Raw genomic sequence first — 18,659 nt, 5'->3', positions numbered from 1 at the left:
TCATCTTCCAGTGAGACGATGATTCCAGGCATACAGTAAATGTGCTAAAAAGAGACAAATGGAAAAACTCTCAACCATGGCTTTACCTGCACAAAGTTTCACAGCCAATATTCTTGAGGCTGTAATGACTTGTGTATAAATTGGGATAGTCAAAAGGTGACCAAATGACTTGGCTGAATTGTGAAGTAAGAGTAGCTTTGGTACAATATTCCACAATTGCACATTGAAAAAACTGTATGGCAGCATGAAAACAAGGTGTAAGGCAAAGGATGCACATATAAAAAATACAGCATTTTACAACATATTTGCTTTTATTTTGCATTTTCTGTGATAATGTTTTGTATCATTAATAAATTCTCCATCTAACTGCCATTACTCATTGCTTGTAACTTCTGTATGTATATTGCTTGTGTCTCTCTATAATTATTTCCAATACCATACATGCAAATCTTTACTTACCTTTATATTTGCTTTATAATTTCTAAACTAACAAGAGAAATGGCTTGAAATTAATATCTTACAAAATGTTTAGCACATTTGTAAATATTCTCCAACCATCCAGTGAATAGAACTTATTATGAACACGACAAATATGGCTTGAAAATATTCGCATATATAAATTAAATTACATAATTTTATGAACAAAGTGATAATCTTACTCAATGGTTCCCACTTACAGCAGATTTTGCTGTATGTGGGAGAGTAGTATTCTCAGATACACCGTTAGCCTTCTGGTATGAATAGTAACTGTAAAAACTAGAATAATATATTACACTGTGAAATTACATATAAATTAAATTACATAATTTTATGAACAAAGCGATAATCTTACTCAATGGTTCCCACTTACAGCAGATTTTGCTGTATGTGGGAGTGTAGTATTCTCAGATACACCGTTAGCCTTCTGGTATGAATAGTAACTGTAGTAACTAGAAGAATATATTACACTGTGAAATTGAATCTCTGACTTGACTGAGTTGAAGAAAAAAAGCTGTACACAAGTTTGTAGTAACACAAAAATTAATATTTATTAACTCTACCACACAAGATATAAATAATTCAAATGATTTATGGACAAAACAAAAGATAGAATTAATCTCTAGCTGTTAATAGCTCTATCCAAGAACAAGATTTGCATACAACTGACAGAACAAACAACTTTATACTTATTATAATAGTAAATTTTTCCATAGGGCACTTGCTACTAATGTCACTTGGTTACCCCAAAAGTTAAAATACAGAAGACAACCTCTAGGTATCTCTAAACCTCTAAGTGACTGGTGTCACTAAAGAATTCTCCAATGACACCCTCATGGGAAAGTTCAGTAACACCAAAAGAGAATGACCTATCAAAACACATGAATAACACAAGAAGATCAAGACATGTAATAGTCAGTTTAACTGCACATCGAAAACAATAAGAGCACCAAACATGTTTAACAGTGAAAATGTGTGTGAAATTAAACTGCTCACTTTTTTTTCAAAGTTAAAAGAGGAAGTAATTATGGTATTTTTCAAATATCACAGGACCACAAGGCAAACTTTTTCATATAGTTATCTGAATAGAACAATGAACAACCAAACTGAATTGCACTGTCCTCTTGGTCAGTGGAAAAGTCTTCCCTTTCTGGGAGAACTGTTTATTCTGCAATATCCTCTTATGATGGGATCTATGAAATATGGATGATTAGTGGCAAATTTTTCATTATATTCCACATCAGCAAATAAAATGTCATCTTTAAAAGTTCAAAGTACCACAGGTGGATAATAATTGTTATTGTAAATTAATCATATTCTATAGTGTAAGTTTCTGTATGTTTATTATTATTATTATTAAAACAATCCTGTAAATAGGAAATTTTAAAAAAATAAGTTCTATCTGAATACTTACCATTAAATGTAATAAGCCTCATGTATTGGTTGTAGTTAAGATTAATAATAAAGATCTTTGTCAGCAATCCAAATCAAAAGCTGCAAACTATTACATGTAGATGAATCTTGTTACAGTATCTAAAATTAACACAAGTCAAATTCTTCAAAAGCTGGAATTTCTAGAAATTATTAAAAATTCGAAACATTTACACTCAACTGGTTAATTTTAAACATAAAAATTAGAAACTTGTAAAAGTGATGATTCCTATTCAGAAATATCATACATGTTTTTAGTTTTCTACTATGTATATCTCTTGTGTAAATCATACAACAAATATTCTAATATCTTTTTCTCTAAGACATCAGATCATACTGTAGTGTGTTTTATATATATTTTATAGTAGACCAAGCTTCAGATTATCTCAACATTTCACAGGTATCACTTAGATTACTATAGTTTACTTTCTTGGTAAAAAATAAACAAAACGTCAAATATAATTTTCAATTAGTCAACACTAATTTTAATTTTAGATGTTGGTAGACTATGCATAATATTACTTCTATGTGCCACAAATGTGTCAAATTTATTTCAGATCCTACTACATAAGATTATATAATTTTATTATGAGTAATTTATCTACAAAATTGTTGAATAAAACACATATACAACAAAAACATTATTTTTCTATTTTTAAATTTTACTTACGATGATATTCTGTGCTTTAGTTATTACACTTACAAATTAATTTAAACTAAATGATAAAGGATAGGCCTAATGCAAAATTTCAATCAGAAAAATACCTTCAACTTAACTATTTAAACAGTGTTGTATAAAGTTACAGGGTAATACTGAAACAATGTGGGCATGATTATTACATGCTCACAGGGTGAAGAAATGTTTAGTAAAGAAACCTGATTTTAGTATTTGATTACAGAAAATTCAGGAAAACAACTTAAGCTATCATATGATAAAACATCAATAACATTTCCTCTTGCACCAATTTCTTCTTTTCAAAGCTGTCTGTAATACAAATCAGTAGCTTCAATTTTAAAAATGCTTTTATTTTTAATAAAAAACTGACATATCATTGAATTAAACTAGAAATATCAAAACAAGGCATACAAATTATGCAGTTATCATGGAATGATGTAGGGAAAATCATTGCTGTTAAATTAAAGTTACCACACAAGCACTGTGAAGTCATTTTTCTGAAACCTAATGAAATTAATTTTTTCTTGAGAAAAAAATACCAGTTAAAAGAAAAAATAATAATTACAGACAAATGAAACCATTTCAGCCAAATTTTAGAAACTTAACATATTTTTACTTTTGAAAAAATAACAGCAATAATTCTAAAAACATGCAGAGAAGCTAAACAATAGTTATATATTATATACTGAGCAAATAAAACAGACAAAAAAAAATAAATAATGGAGTAATGATGAATTAGTATACTTGTGTTGGTTCAACTGGATACACAGTAAACACAATCAGACCTACAATACCTCATCTTCAAAACTTTTGTTGGGAGCTTTTTCATCAAATACGAAAACATTTAAGAATACGAAAAAAGTCACTCATGACTGTTCAATACTGTTTTTATAATGTTCCATTCAACTTCCTGAACCACCTTTCTCTCCTTCTTCTCCTGTCTGCATCATTAAATCAGCTATATTTTTCTCTAGGTCATCAATCCTGTGACCCATTTCATCAAGTAGTCCCAGTTAAAGAAAACAATGTAACTGTGTATGAGCATTTCTATTATACAGTATATAACACATTAATATTAGCATAAACAATTTTTATACTTGTGCAATAAATAATTTATGGTAAATATTTCAAATTTATTACTTACAAACACACACACACAGTGTACTAATTCAGGAATGTAAATAATGTTACACATTATCTATATCTAGTTAAAAAGAAATTATTTTATTGTAAAATAACCAAAATAAAACACACTATCTTCCAAACAAAAAACAACCATTACAGTAATAATATACAAGGTTAACAATTATAAATAAAAATTCCAAATGTTGCATTAAATCTTTCACTGCCATGGGCACATAAATGTCTCCCAAACTTCCCACTTTACCAGAGCCAAATAGCTAATAACAGTGAAATGTTAAAATGTATGTCTTTTTGTATTTTATTGTGTATCTAAAAATAAACCTGGCAGTAAAAAAAAGTTAAAAATTATCAGTGACTGTTAAGTTCATAAATATGAAAAATTATCAGAATAATTTTGGACAAGCTTTCAAGTACAACTGAAACCAAATAAATCTTATTTTTGAAATATCATTTTCATTTGTTCTGTTTCATCTACCACGTTATGCTTCCATGTATGACATATAAATTCAAAGTAATAAGAATAAACTATATTTTACTTTCTGAAATTAAACAGTCTGTTAAGTACCATATTGGAGATAATAGCATTCACCAGTGGAAAGCCCCGTAAAACATCACTACCAGCCATAAAACAGGAAAATTAGCATTAAGAGAGAGAAGCATTTACTCCACTTAAAAAACAACATTTAGTATATTAAAATTAGCAATCATATGTTCAAAGCAATGTTAAGTGTTAATGAAAAAAGAATAAAGCAATACTTTCTTACAAACTAACGAAATACTTTAAATTTTATAAATTACAGGAATGTGACATTAGATTAGAAAATATAGTTGTCTTTCTTGCACATAAACTAAATAAAGACCTTTGTATTCTCAATGCAAACAAATACCTTTGAAAATTCTGCAGAAATAAATTACATCTTATTATTCTATACGCTATATAAACTGAATGAAATGTTTTAACCCATAATAACGACTTAATTGCACTGCTCAAGAATGGTCTTTATATGCCAGTATGGTATACTGCCACAGTTATGGGCTGTGGTGCAGCAGATAACATGTTTTATAGTTCCAAAAGAATTTTGTTATCTGCTTAGATGGTCCAGGAAGCCAATATCAAAGTGCAGTGGAGGGTTTATGGAAAGTTTGTTAAAATGTATGGTCTAAGACTGATTAAGACTTGATTTCACCATCCTTCACAGAAGCTTTTTAAAATGCAAACTGCAATGTTGGACAATAATAGTGTGTACCAATGGTCATTAAACTGAGTATGACTAACTATGAGGAATGTGGTTTCAGTTGAAAGAGTAGCGGGGCCTGAAACATTATTCTCGTACAGTACCATTAATCCTCAGTAATGCCTTAGAAAGATAGAACAAATTACAAATATGTTTAGATCAAGTTTTTAATTTTTAAATGTTTTAACTTTAGAACTTAAGCTTGTAAATTATCATTTGAAAGGATATTTCTAGTAAGAATCTGGTCTGACATAACCTGAAATTTGTCTTGCATTCCTTGAAGTAGAGTTTGGACCTAAAACAAAAAGGAGCAGGAAATTTAATAAACCATAAACAATAATACTAACTGCTTAAATACCATGTACAACACAAGCAAAGTGAAAATTTAAATAATTAGCCAAGAATGTTGAATATAACTTTTCCTAATAATCAAAGTAATTTTCTTAAGGATTAGAAGAAAAAAAAGATTGGTAAATCTACAGCATGAGGCCCACATGGATCAAACCAAGATTCCCTCCCCCACATCCTACAAAAACTTGGCAAAACAACACAAGTGGCCCTAGACTAGAAAATATAAATGTCACCATTTTTTGTATACCTCACATTTGCTATTGCAACTTTAATATGTATTATATATATATATATAGTTAATTTTATTAATTTGTACTATTTTTTGCTTATTATAGATAATGGGGGGAGGAGGTTGCCATCTTTGATGGCCACATGTGGCCCACAAATTAGTTTAGGTTGCACACCACTAACTTACATCAAGTATTTAGAAACAGAATCACAATACTCAGCACATATTTTGAATGCTATTCCATTAGTGTATAAAATGTATAGTTTAATGTAGTTCTGTAGAGATCTACAAATCAGTAATCATCCATAATTGAAAAACCCATTCACAATACTGTTCTTTAGATCAACTACTTGTTAAGAGAACTAATAGTGTTGATGCATCATGTTTTTTTTGTACTTAATGGTGAGAATGTTAGGACTAGAGGATAAAAATATAAATTCTAGTAGGGTAGGAGTCACCTTCAACTAAGATAGCTATATTTTTCTAAAAGGGTGGTTGGCCTTCATATGTGGTGGATAAAGATCATTTAAAACAATGAGAAGCCTTGATAAGTATTTGAATGATCAAGACTGGCTTTGAATATTTTGTTTCTTTCCAAGAGTTACTTGAATTTCAATGGATAGGACAGCCTAAATGAAGCAAAAGGTCCCTTGTTGTATATGTGATGTGCATATGTATGGAGTAAATGAAACAACCATCCAAATTCTAGTCAGTAGTCATATGAAATATCTTTCTTGTAAGTTATGCAAGTTAAGCAATGAAATTTAGGTTATGCTAATGCTAATTTTTACTATTATCACTACTTATGTATCATTTAATTATACGGTAATTTTGTTTCTGTAATGGTTTGTAGTAGCTATATAACTTCAGCCTTTCAATTTTAATTACCCTAGAGGCACTACATTTGTTAGCTAGTTAGTGTAAACTTTTTGTTTTGATATTTGAAGAATGGAAAACTAACACAATAAAACTTCTGAAATTTAAAGCAAGTTTTACTTTTTAAACAATGTTATTTCTAAAAGCATTTGGCAATGAGCAACATTAATATTAATATAAGGCTTATTTTCTTAATATCAAAAGAAAATATTTGAATAAATTCTCAATCTTTACTTCGATGTATTGGTGAGACTAACTAATTTTGTAGTCTCCAATCATGTTGATTTACATTGAGAAAAACCCACCAGCCACACCCTCCTATCATATACTATTTTCAAAAAAGCCAATAATTCTATCTGATGTTTGCAGTTATGTTACTTATAACCAATATGGATAAGATTTTAATTTACTGAATGAGTTATAATGCTAGTTCCACAAATTCATAGTCTTTATCACTGAGATCATTACAAACATGGTAATTGAATTATCTTAATGCACTTACAGCTCAGTTAGAAAGCCTGTTAAATTATAATAGTTATAGGGTATTGTATTCTTTGTGCATGTTATTATTTTGTGTTCGAAATGGAATATTTGAAATAAATAAAAATTCATAATGGTACTAACAGCAACCATACCAAAAATTAGGGTTTACTTCAATCAAGACTTTGAGTGTAAAAAAAAAGTACAAGACCCATAAGCAAGCACTAAACTTCTTGTTTTTATTCATATTTCTTATTCATTGTTATAAAAGTAACTAGAATATAAAAGTTAGAAACTTATTAAGTTACATAAGAAAACATATATTAAAAAGAAAATTTCTCTGTGAGGCATGCATATGCAATATGTAATTCAATATTTTGTTTATCATAAGTTAATATTTTCTTACACTGAAAATGTAATTCCAATAAGTACTTACCTCGTCTCACTCACCCAAAGATATCTGAATTTTGGTTTGCCCTCTAAGCATCGCTAAACATTTTTTACTAACAGTGTACTAGTCTTTTATACCCCATCATTTTTGCACCATTTCAGAACATGTGCTGATTATGTGACTACCCTGAACCAATCATACTGCACCATCTGGGCAGAAAATATCCAGTGAAAGCACATTGGATACATAGGATTAAGCAAGTGCAGTCTGCCCAGGCAAACAATTCAAGAGAAGCACCTTGGGATACTAGTGAGAATGTCAAGTGCAGTCCTTCCAGGCAGAAGACATCCAGTGGAAGTGCCTTGCATAAGAAATTTTGTGATTACCAAGTGTGGTCAGCCCAGGCAAAAACATCCAGGGGAAGCATCTTGGATCTAGAATATTATGTCATTGCATAATCCATAAGTATAACAACAATAGCCCTCTTCTCACTGAGTGGGTATATATATGAGCAATGAAGTTTGATTCAGTTTATTGTATAAACCCCACTCAGGAGAAAACCTCCATGGTCCACCACCGCAGCAAGTGGCAAGGACTCTTATTCTCCACTAGAGATGTGTTGAGGAGTTTAGAGGAATGACACACTGGAGACAGTGCAATGGGTGTCTATGATTCCCCATGTTGAAAAGTAGAAAGACCACAACTGTAAGAATCACGGGTCAGTAGGGAAGGGCAAATACCCCATCTGCTTTACTCATGAAGTCCATGACTGATGTTTCTTTATATATGAAACAGTGATTAAAAAATATATATCTATGTACACACACACACACCACAGGATAAGCGGCTGGTGGTTTTACAGAAACACCCCATCTCAACAGTGAGTGCTATAGAAGTATACAGATTTATTGTTAATATAATAATAAGCAAACCTGACCAGGCAACAACTGCCACCAGGTGAGATCCTGAAATATGATATATATTAACGAAATAAGATAAAAAATAATATGTCAACTTATCCCAGTCAGAAGGTGAACAGAAGTGTGTAGAAATGCCACAGGAGAAAGATGATACCTGCCAGAGTAAGACACAGTAAGGTTGTGCAAAAAATGTGAATCAAATGTATTGGGAGATGTCCACATACCAGCCTGAATGATGGTAAATTTGGTGTGAAGAAACATTATGTAGATAGTGGCCTTCCACGGACATGTCAGCATACAGCAGTTGTTTGAGTTGACAAATCCAACCAGTGAGTTTAATAGGTTATCAGGGGAAACAGAGGAATTTCATGGAACAAATAGACAGGAATGAGAAGGCAGTGTGAAAGGAGGCAGTGTGAGCCATATAACATAGCAGGGAATGAACTGGACAAAGTAGTCGATCAGGACCTGAACAGGGATACAAGGTGGGAAATGGAAGGTATGGAAATAGGAGAAAAGGCTAAACAACCTTCCCAGGCAGCCGATGTTGTGGAAAGGAAGACCCGATCTGGATAGAGGAGAGCATATGAGGAATGGTAAAGGAAACATTAATGGCATAAATATCGGAAGGACGACAAGAGGAGAAAATAGGTCTAAATGGAAAGATGATACAATGAACACATTGCAATGGGTTCAAAGTTAGAACCAGACAAGGTATGAAGGAAAACATTGAGATCCAAATCTGGCAGAACAAAGGGATGTGGTGGATGAACCAGATAAAAGGAATGAAAAAGGAGGGAAATAACCAGGGAAGAAAAGACTTTCCAGAAGTGGAAGAATGGAAGGTGTTCGACAGGGCAGTCCTATTATGAGCAACAGTTGAAACAGACAAATCCTGACCAAACAACCAGGTGAAGAACTGGGACAGGTAAGAAACAGAAGTACAGGATGGTCGAAAGCCATGTCAATTAGACCAAAGTTAGAAGTTGGATAAATGCCTCTGGTTCATACACAAGGAGGAAGGGTAAATGGTACAGCTAAGGAAAGATGCTCTGAGCTGAGGCAAAGGACCAGACAAAAGCCACACAAGGAGATGGAGTTTAGTGATGTTAGGATGAAATACATCTTATAACAGTTGTCAGAGGAGAGATTAGGACAAAAGGAAAAGCAAGTGCTGTTGCTACAGTAAGGGCCAGAGCAAAGGGAACCACATCTGAGCTGGCCAATATGAAGCAATCAATAGAACAGGAGGAGGAGTGATCTGGATAAGGGAAATGACTCTGAAGAAGAGTCTGATTAGAGGGTAGCCATATAGGTAAAGACCCCTCCAATTTCAACTGAAAGTATCTATCTCCAGAGCTGAGGGGTGAGGAAAAAATTAAAAATTAAAGAAGATAGGCATTCCAGTGAGTGACAAGCACATATATGCAGGTTTCCAGTTGAGAACACACCCACAGAGATACCTGAGAATGAAGGGACCACTCCGTGGGGAGAATCTGGTTGGAACGGGATGAGCTATCAGCCACAAGAATCATAATTCTGAAAACATGACAAGCCAGAACCGTTATGTCATAGTCATTGCTCTAGTACAGGAGAGCCAAAGTCTGAAAGCAAATACAGAGCCTAATGAACTGCCTAAAGTTCCAGGGTGGTCTGTCAAGGAGAGTAGCCTCTTTGACACACCATTGGCCAGAAATCTTTTGGGAATCGAAGAAAACCTCCCCAACTAACCATGGAAGCATCTGTGAACAGGTGAGACTTGAGACAAGGTGGAGGAATGGGAACCCCACCGTGATCAAGTCCCTGTCGACACTAAGCAAGATTGGCCCTGATCCCAGGTGGAAGGGTGATGGGATTGTCCAAGAAAATCAGAGCTACCAAGGAAATCCACATCCACAAAAGAGATAGAACCTCTTGTACAGAGAGGGAAGGAGAAAGTAGGGCCACCGTGACTGCCTGCTCCATATCCCGGTGCCAAAGTGGAGAAGGCTGGGCCTGACCAAGATGGGAATTGAAGAGAACCCCCAAATGAATAAGATACTGTGTGGGGGTAGTAAAGGACTTCTTCAACTTGATGAGAAACTCCATCTGAGCAGCTTCTCAAAGAAATAAGTGGGTGTAAGTGACTGACTTGATATGCGAAGAGGTGAACAGTAGCCAGTCGTCCATGTAATGGTGAGTCAGAAGACCCAGCAAGTGAAGATGATATGCAAAAGAGCGTACCACTTGACCAAACACATATGGAGTTGAAGGAAGACCGAATGGTAGTGACCAGAACTAGAACACAAAAACCCTCATGGACAAACCAAAAAAAATGATGTGATTCTGGGGCAACTGAAACATGAAACTTGGTTATCTAAATTACTAGGGAAGAAACCCACTTAAGTGAGAGGTTGGACTCCATGGTGAAGCAAGGTGTCTCCAGATAGGTATACAGCCGGGACAGATCTATGATGGGTCTCCAATTTCCCATGTTCTTGGAGACAACAAGTACATGAAAGTAAAATCCCGAATGAGTGGGCACCACCCATTCGATAGCTCCTTTGTGTAGGAGATCTTGAACAGGCTTAGCAAGACAAATGGATGAGGTACGATCCCGAGGAGGAGGGAGGAAGTTCTGGGAAGTGGATAGAGGAGGAGCGGAGCTGAAGGCAGAAACCTTTGGACAGAACCCATAAAACTTTCAGAACTGTTGTGAAGTGTAGCCAAAAAGACAAATAAACTAAACATAATCTAAAGTACTCAACAAACTTAGAATTCTGTAGTCTACTTAAAAATAACAAACCTACAAATCTATAAAATTTGACCTAAAACATAAAACAATAAGCAACCCCTAAAGTACAAAACCACTAAAGGAATAAAAAGGCACCCATTTCACAATAACAAATTTTGAATCAAATCTTGTCCCCCAGTTAGATGTGACTAATAGTAAAGAAAAAGGAACTTACAAACTAAATAAAATAAACAGTGAAAAGAAATTAAAATCACAAACCAACACACTCACAAACATTAGCTGAAGGTACATTTACCCAAACAATAACGATCATACAAAACCAGTACATATATAGAAAAGTAAACAAAAACAAAGTAATAATCATACTCTAAATGCAAATTTAAACTAATTTAGATGGTAAAAGAATTATTAAAATCTAACATACCAAATACTGAGTAAGGAAGATATAAAAGACCTAAATTATCGAGTGTGGAAATTAGATCCATCCACACAAACACATATAAACTCGCTAAACATGTGTATACTTACTGGGAGTGAGGAATACACACTGAAAGACTTACCACAGATCTCCTGGGAAAAAGAACAATAACTAATCTAGCAGATTACATGGAAGCACGGTAACAGGTGGAATGTGCAATAAAAAGAAATTTCCACATAGTAGGTATATCCATTCCCACAAAAAATCGTAACATTAAAGGAAGAAATCATCGGCCAAACGTAAGACACAAACTCCCTGAGAACTAAAGCCTGTGCTTCCCCAGCAGACGTCATCGACCCTGAGACATGGGGACTCATGTCAGAACCATTGTCTACTAATGCAAGAATTTCATCATCTGCAATATTAAGTCTTGAATTCATATGAAAAAAATTAGAATTCGAAAACCAGAAATTTCTAAAACAAGTGAATTGAAACAATGGAAATCAAACACAAGAAGTCCAATCTTCAAGTTGTATCTGATATAAATATGTGATCAAGCACAACGAAAATTTTGTACACACATGACGAACAAGTTAAAACATCTCTATACACAAGAATGCCAATAAAGAAATTGTGCTAGAATTTCACTTATATAGATGGAGCAGTATGATTGGTGGAGGGTAGTCAGATGATAAGTACATGTTCTGAAATGAAGAGATATAAAAGACTGATGCCTGTTAGCAATGCTTATACAAGTAGTATCATTTCAGAACTTGAGTTTATGTACTTGGTGGGCAATTTCTTGTTTTGTTACAGTATTAGTAGTTTTAAATTTTTGTCACAATCTGCAGTCATCCTTCAAAGAAAAAAAAGTAATTTAAATTTCTTTTTTTTTGTGGTGGTGACATGGTTGTTCTAATGGATGAAGTCCTTATGGCATTAGAATGCAGAAAATAACAGATAAAATATACAGTTTTACTGATAAAAGGTTTTGATATCCATTTAGGAGACTAGAGGTTATGCCAATGAAATATGAAAACTGTAAGATGAAGAAAGAATTCTTAACATGAAAATCACTTTGCATTCAGACTAATTCGAGTCTGAGTCAGACTGACTAAAGTATATTCAAAGACACATCATTAGTAGAAATACTTTATTAAAAATTCCAATTTGAGATGTAAAACATACTTCTAATGTATTCTGAAAACTTACCAAATTTTGTGAAGATTCATTAAGTTAATTCAGAATTATGGAATTTATGGTAAACATTCAGTCTCAAATATTGGCTAACTCCATGGACCAACTCCATGCACATAGGGTTAATATACATAAATATTTTTCATTTTTTATATTATTTTGTACTGATAATGTACTGGTACCTCTCACTTACAATTAGATCAAAATGTTTAATTCTTTAATTGTAATAGGCACATATATTTCCTCCTCTACAGCAGTGTCTACGAGTTCAGAATTTTTTCCCATTATGTATTTTTATTGTGTATTTAAACTTGGCACTGGACAAATTTTATATAGCATAGTCCATTTTCACAAAATTGTATGAACCAAACATTGAAACATTTAATGCATCTCTCCCCTATTTACAACAAGTTGTAAATATCAAAATCTTACTGAACTGTTTATTAACTCAAATATAACTGACATCATAAGAAAAGTGAACTTCAAGCATGATGACTATAAGAATTGATGTGGAGGCCATTTTAACAAGAAATATCAAAATATCTTTTTGAGGCTTTTGTTCAAACTCATTTCCAATATGTAAAAATAATATTTTGTGTTTTTGAGCTGTTGTTTGTACAAACTGTATTGCTGTTTAACTTTCATACATGATCTTGGTGTCCTTTTTGATCTTTATTAAGAGATTTGTTTTAGCAGTTACTATGTTGTCTCATGAGCTCTTTGCATGCCAAACCCATACATATGTAAAATTAGTAAGCCACACCACATTGAAATGCAGAAAAGCTGTGTGCAAACAGATATGTACATAGTTTGTCAATTGTAACTGTATAGAATTGTGTACCATCCATAGAAACCTATTAAAAAAAATAAAGCTTATATTTCTGTTTGTTAAAGTATAATTTGTTTTCTTTCTAAACTAAATAAATCTAACATATCATAAGAGCAAGTAGGAAAAAAACATATATGGAGGATACAGTAGAATGGCTATGAGTATGAATATTACTTTTTAAAAAATCCAGATAAATTGCCATATTTTGTTTCATTTCTTTATTCGAACACATTTTCATAGTCATATGTAAAAAGAACTTAATTCAAGAATGGATAACTTTTTTTTTAATTTCAAAATAAAACCAGAAAGATCAACATTAGCAAGGGAATGCAATATGTCCCTTCCCCATCCATTTTATATAATAAGATCTTCAGAATAAAGTTAATTTCAAGAGAATGGCATTAAAGGCAGGGAGGGGTAGGAGGAATAAAATATGTGTAAAACAAATATATTTCAGAGGGATAGACTTCTTTGGAGATTGTAACCTAAATTGTAACCATATAGTATATAGGACAACAAATTTCTGAATAAATATATTTATTCACAGTGTTAAAAATTGTACGCACAATTTTTGAGCAAACAAAAAATTTAAATGGAATTTTTGAGCAAATAAGACCTATTCTTTGACACAGTACTAAGGTATATGCACTCCAAGTTTCAATACAATAGTTTCAAAAATGATGGAGTAACATCAGAACATAATTGTTGAAAATAAGTACACAAAGAGACAAAGGAAATACTACGTCTCCTTCCCTATGAAGAGAAATAACTAATTTTGGAGGTGTAGTGCTTTTCAAAGGTAAATATATATATATATATATATATATACATTTGAAAACAATTGTTTGTTTTTCTAATAATTTAAACATGCAAATTTCAAATACTGATAATACAAAAGAACAAACATTGCATTACTAAGCTCAGTTCAAAATAAGCAGTTAGACATGTAATGTACATTACTTTTAGTCTACAAGTGAAATACTTTTCAAAGGATCAGTTTGACTGGACTATATCAATAATAACCTTATGGTTTCTATCATCCAACCACTCTACAATCCATTCAACTAGTGTTGTTCCAGCCTCAATATGATTTGTTTAGCTAATCTTTTGCATGGCACCTTATCAAATATATTTTTAGGAATCTAAATACATGAAGTATACAACATCTACCTTGTCCATATAATGGGTAACATCCTTGAAAAACAAATTAAAAGATTAGAAAGGAAGAGTTCTATTTGATGAATTCATGTTGGCTTTCATTTGTATCATATTTCACTATATTATTTTGTAAAGCTTCTTTTCTCTGGCTTTCTAAAAATTTTCCCACTACAGAAGTAAGATTGACCTATAATTTACAGGGCAACTGTTATCATCTTTTAAAATAGGAGCAATACAGGCTACTCTTCAACCCTCAGATACTTGCTCCCTTTTCTTGACTTATCTTAAAATAAAACTTTTTTTCGTTAATTATACAAATCTATCCCACATCACCTTTTAACTTATTACTTCAGTTCAATAATGATGTGTTAACTTGTTAACTTCTGGCATGCACTTTACAAGTCCTAGGTTTAATTTTACCCCATTACTAGTAGTGACTCAAAACTCAAATACATGATATAAATAATTACCAAAATAAATAAATAAATAAACTATGCCAGATAAAACTACAGATACATGAATACAGATTTAAAGTAGTTGTTAAATGTATTTAAAAATACAGTGACAATTTAACTTCAGTTTTTAGCTAAAAAAAATAACATTTGAAATTGGCAACAAATTTATAAAGAAACAAGATTTTGAACCCGGTAATTTTCACCAAGAATGGTTGAGTATTAAAAAGTAATGCTGTGTGCAAAAGTAAATCAACAAGAGTTTTCTTTGAATAAAACAATACAGAAAATTCTCAGGTTTTAGAAGTTTCTAATGTTTGAGAAAATACTGTTTTGAAAAAAAATTATGGCATTCAAACACAAGAGAAAACAACTAAAACATGTATAAATTAATAACAAAATAGGCTTATTAATAGTAAGGAATTATACATTGTTAATTTTTATCACTTTTATGAGGTTTCTACTGAATATGCTGGTACATATACACATTTAAGTACATAAGTAAATATCATGTTGGTCATTTTGTTTGAAGAAATAACCAAACATTACAAGAAATTTATAATCAAAAACAATGATTTTAAAACACTTACAGGATCAGTTAGGCTTAAGAATAACAAATCTTATACATATTGTTGGCTGTGAGATCATTGTGGTTGCTTTACAAAAAGGATTTGGATTATTAGGCAAGTTGGTCAAATAAATAGCAGATAATTTTAATTATAATAAATGCAAGGTAATGCAATGGATGTGTGATATCATAATTTTAATTATAAGTATAATTTTGATGGGAATCACTTTATCAGTGCTATGGAAGAGAATGGTCTTGGTGTTCTAGTTGATGAAAGCCATCCAAGCAATATGCTGTTGCTAGTGTTTGAGCAAATACAAATTTAGGTTGTATCTACAGAAATATTGAATACAATTCTAAATAGGTTATAATTTCATTGTATACGTTATTGATTGAGCCACATTTGGAGTATTTTGTTAAGTCTTGGGTGCCTTACCAAAATAAGGCCATTGAATTGTTGGAAAGAGTTCAGAGGAAGCCTACTAGGATGATACCTGAGATGGAAAGGTTGTCATACAAGGACAGGTTAAGATCTCTGAAACTCTTTTCATTTGGAAAAAAGAATAGTTAGAGGTGGATCTAATTGAGGTATTTGTTAAGGGAACTGATAGTATTGATGCATCATCATTTTTCATACTTAATGGTGAGAATGGTAAGACTAAGTGACAAATATCAATTATGGTATGGTAGAAGTCATCTTTAGCTAAGATAGGTGGCTGGTCTTTGGAATGGGTTGTCTTCAAATGTGGTGGATGTAGATGTTTAAGGGAGTTTAAGGAAAGGCTTGATTAACATTTGAATGAGAAGAGTTAACTCTGAGCATTTTACCTTTTTTTTTAATTTTCATTATGGAACAACCTACATGGACCAACAGTTTCTTTGTTGTCCTTAAATTATATTATATATATATATATATATTATTAATTATTTAAAGAATTACCTAAATTAATCAGTGATATTCCAGGACATTTGCTTTTTTTTTGCCTGGTTTTTCCAGGACTGAAAAATACAAAAGAAAAATCTAAATATTTTCCTCGATGTGGGAACCCTTAACAAGTGTTGAATGCACTAAATAAATTACTTAAGTATCAACAACCAGCATAAAGCACAACCTCATCTGAACAAACATAATATATGACCAAATACGAAGGGTAAGGCTAACAATTCATGTTTGATATATTTCATGATTGAACAGAAGCCTACCTACCTATATATATATACACACACACACACGTGAAAGTCCTATGTCTAAGTTATCCATTGTTACCTCATTTGTACATTTACCTTTTATAATGTAGAAGTTATGGTCCAAATACTTCACAAAAGAATGCATTGTCTTATATTGTCTGCAGATGGGTATTTTTCTGTTTTACTCATTTTACAATATTTCCTTGGCAACTTCAAAAGACATATCGATTCCATAACAGGTGTCTTTTTATTAGTGTCAAATTCATTACCAAGAGCTCAAAAGAAGCCAAATGACATGATTTAACAGGAAAACATTTTAAAATGTCACAAAAATGAAGGATACATAGACATTGTTGACCTTAATCAATGAGTAGCTTGTAAATGTATTTTTAAGCTCTGGCTTTTAGCTATCCATTTGAACCACACTAGTACTTGTATCTCATAAATTTGTGAAGAAATAGCTCAAGAACATGCTATAAGAACGTGTAGGTGTTGCAAAAACTGGTGAAATATAAGTGGTCCTTACTACAAAACAGCAAGCAATGCCTGAAAATTCATTAGGTCACCAAACAAAACATGATTCTGAGGCATATCTGCTACATGAATCCACCATCCTCATAAATTTAGCTTTCAAATGACACCCTACCTCAATCTCTACTGATTTATCAGTTCATGTGTACTATAGGCTAGTTTTAGGTAATGTGTGGAAGGAAATGGCACCAGTGTCACCATATATCACTTTATTATGATGCTATAATTAAGCTAATAATAATAATAATACTAACTGGTTAAATGTTTATTCTAACGTATTTCTGTTGTAGATAACTACACAATAAACATAATAAATTAAACGTAAGGGTGTTTCAGAAGCTAACTTTTTCAGTTTTTGAATATGGAACACTTTTACAATTTCAGGAACAACGTTCCTCATCTGGGGATGCATAATTACCCTAAGCTAATATTGACCAAGAGAATAATAATAATATACATTTTAATAATTTTTATATAACGAGTGCATTTCGGTAGCTTTATGTGTATTCAGATATTAAGAAGAATCTGTAATTAAAAATTTTTACTTTTAGTTACAATTATTTTACAAAATACAAGAATCCACGTCTAGAACTTGTATTTGTAACTTATATCTGATATGCTGGTGAAAAGTGATAGCCTAATACTTACACAGTGTGCTAGATCTTGAACATTTTTAGGATCTTGGCCCTTCTGATCTCCCGAACATTCATTTTTATTTAGATCAATATTTTCTTGGGTGGTTCTGTCACTCTCCATCTCTCTGTTTTCCGCCATTGCGTTTAGGATTTTATTTGTGGCCCTCTATCAAATGAGTAATTTAGATTTATTTCTCTTTCATGTCAACAAAACTATGTAGATAAATATTGGCTACTTCAATAATATATTATCCCATAACGTTAAAAAAATGACATTTTTTGGCGTCAAGTTTGAAAAATCTGCAGATAAATTAATTTCAATACTTCTGATATTATAATCCCATATAATGAACGAATGAATGTATATCTAATATAACTGAAATACAAAACAAAACAAAATATATTTACATGTGTGCGTTGTTTTGCTGTATACTGAGAACTCGATATTAAAAAAAATTAAAATAATCTTTCGTGAGAATGAGTTTAACATTTCTGAGAAAATGTCGTTCTTTTTTGAGACTTTAAACAGCAATTTTTTCTCCCACACATCTTCACAATATTTATAAATATATAGTATTGTTTGTTTATAATACCAGCAAAAAGACAAAATACAACAACTAAAAAACTTTTATTTAAATTACTGGAGTTATATAAAGATTTAATTCATACATCAAAGATAATTTCCCAGATCACAAAAATATAATAAAGTCCATGGAAGTTACTGTACAGGATATCTGAAG

General features: G+C 32.0%; 1 protein-coding gene across 1 annotated transcript; it reads right to left on the bottom strand.

Moving 5' to 3' along the window:
* Nucleotides 1-1,002: 1,002 nt before the first annotated feature.
* LOC106469696 (heat shock factor-binding protein 1-like) lies at nucleotides 1,003-18,091 on the bottom strand. Its single transcript, XM_013930211.2, has 3 exons — nucleotides 17,933-18,091; nucleotides 5,191-5,257; nucleotides 1,003-3,587 (listed from the first exon to the last, which is right to left on the bottom strand). Exons 1-3 carry the CDS (start codon nucleotides 18,056-18,058, stop codon nucleotides 3,487-3,489), a joined length of 294 nt encoding a protein of 97 aa, XP_013785665.1. The 5' UTR covers nucleotides 18,059-18,091; the 3' UTR covers nucleotides 1,003-3,486.
* Nucleotides 18,092-18,659: the final 568 nt, after the last annotated feature.

Source organism: Limulus polyphemus, unplaced genomic scaffold (genome assembly GCF_000517525.1).
Source record: "Limulus polyphemus unplaced genomic scaffold, Limulus_polyphemus-2.1.2 Scaffold98, whole genome shotgun sequence".
NCBI classification, from domain to species: Eukaryota; Metazoa; Arthropoda; class Merostomata; order Xiphosura; family Limulidae; genus Limulus; species Limulus polyphemus.
The sequence above is the reverse complement of the archived record's forward strand: the minus strand, read 5'-3'. Positions and strand labels throughout refer to the sequence as shown.

What these genes read in the sequence shown, in the direction of transcription:
- LOC106469696 (XM_013930211.2), bottom strand. Translation starts at nt 18,058, where the DNA reads ATGGCGGAAAACAGAGAGATGGAGAGTGACAGAACCACCCAAGAAAAT. An exon ending in TTCAAGATCTAGCACACTGT is followed by an intron (nt 5,258 to 17,932) that starts GTAAGTATTAGG and finishes TTTTTGTTTTAG; the next exon opens with GTCCAAACTCTACTTCAAGG. An exon ending in AGACCAGATTCTTACTAGAA is followed by an intron (nt 3,588 to 5,190) that starts ATATCCTTTCAA and finishes AACTGGGACTAC; the next exon opens with TTGATGAAATGGGTCACAGG.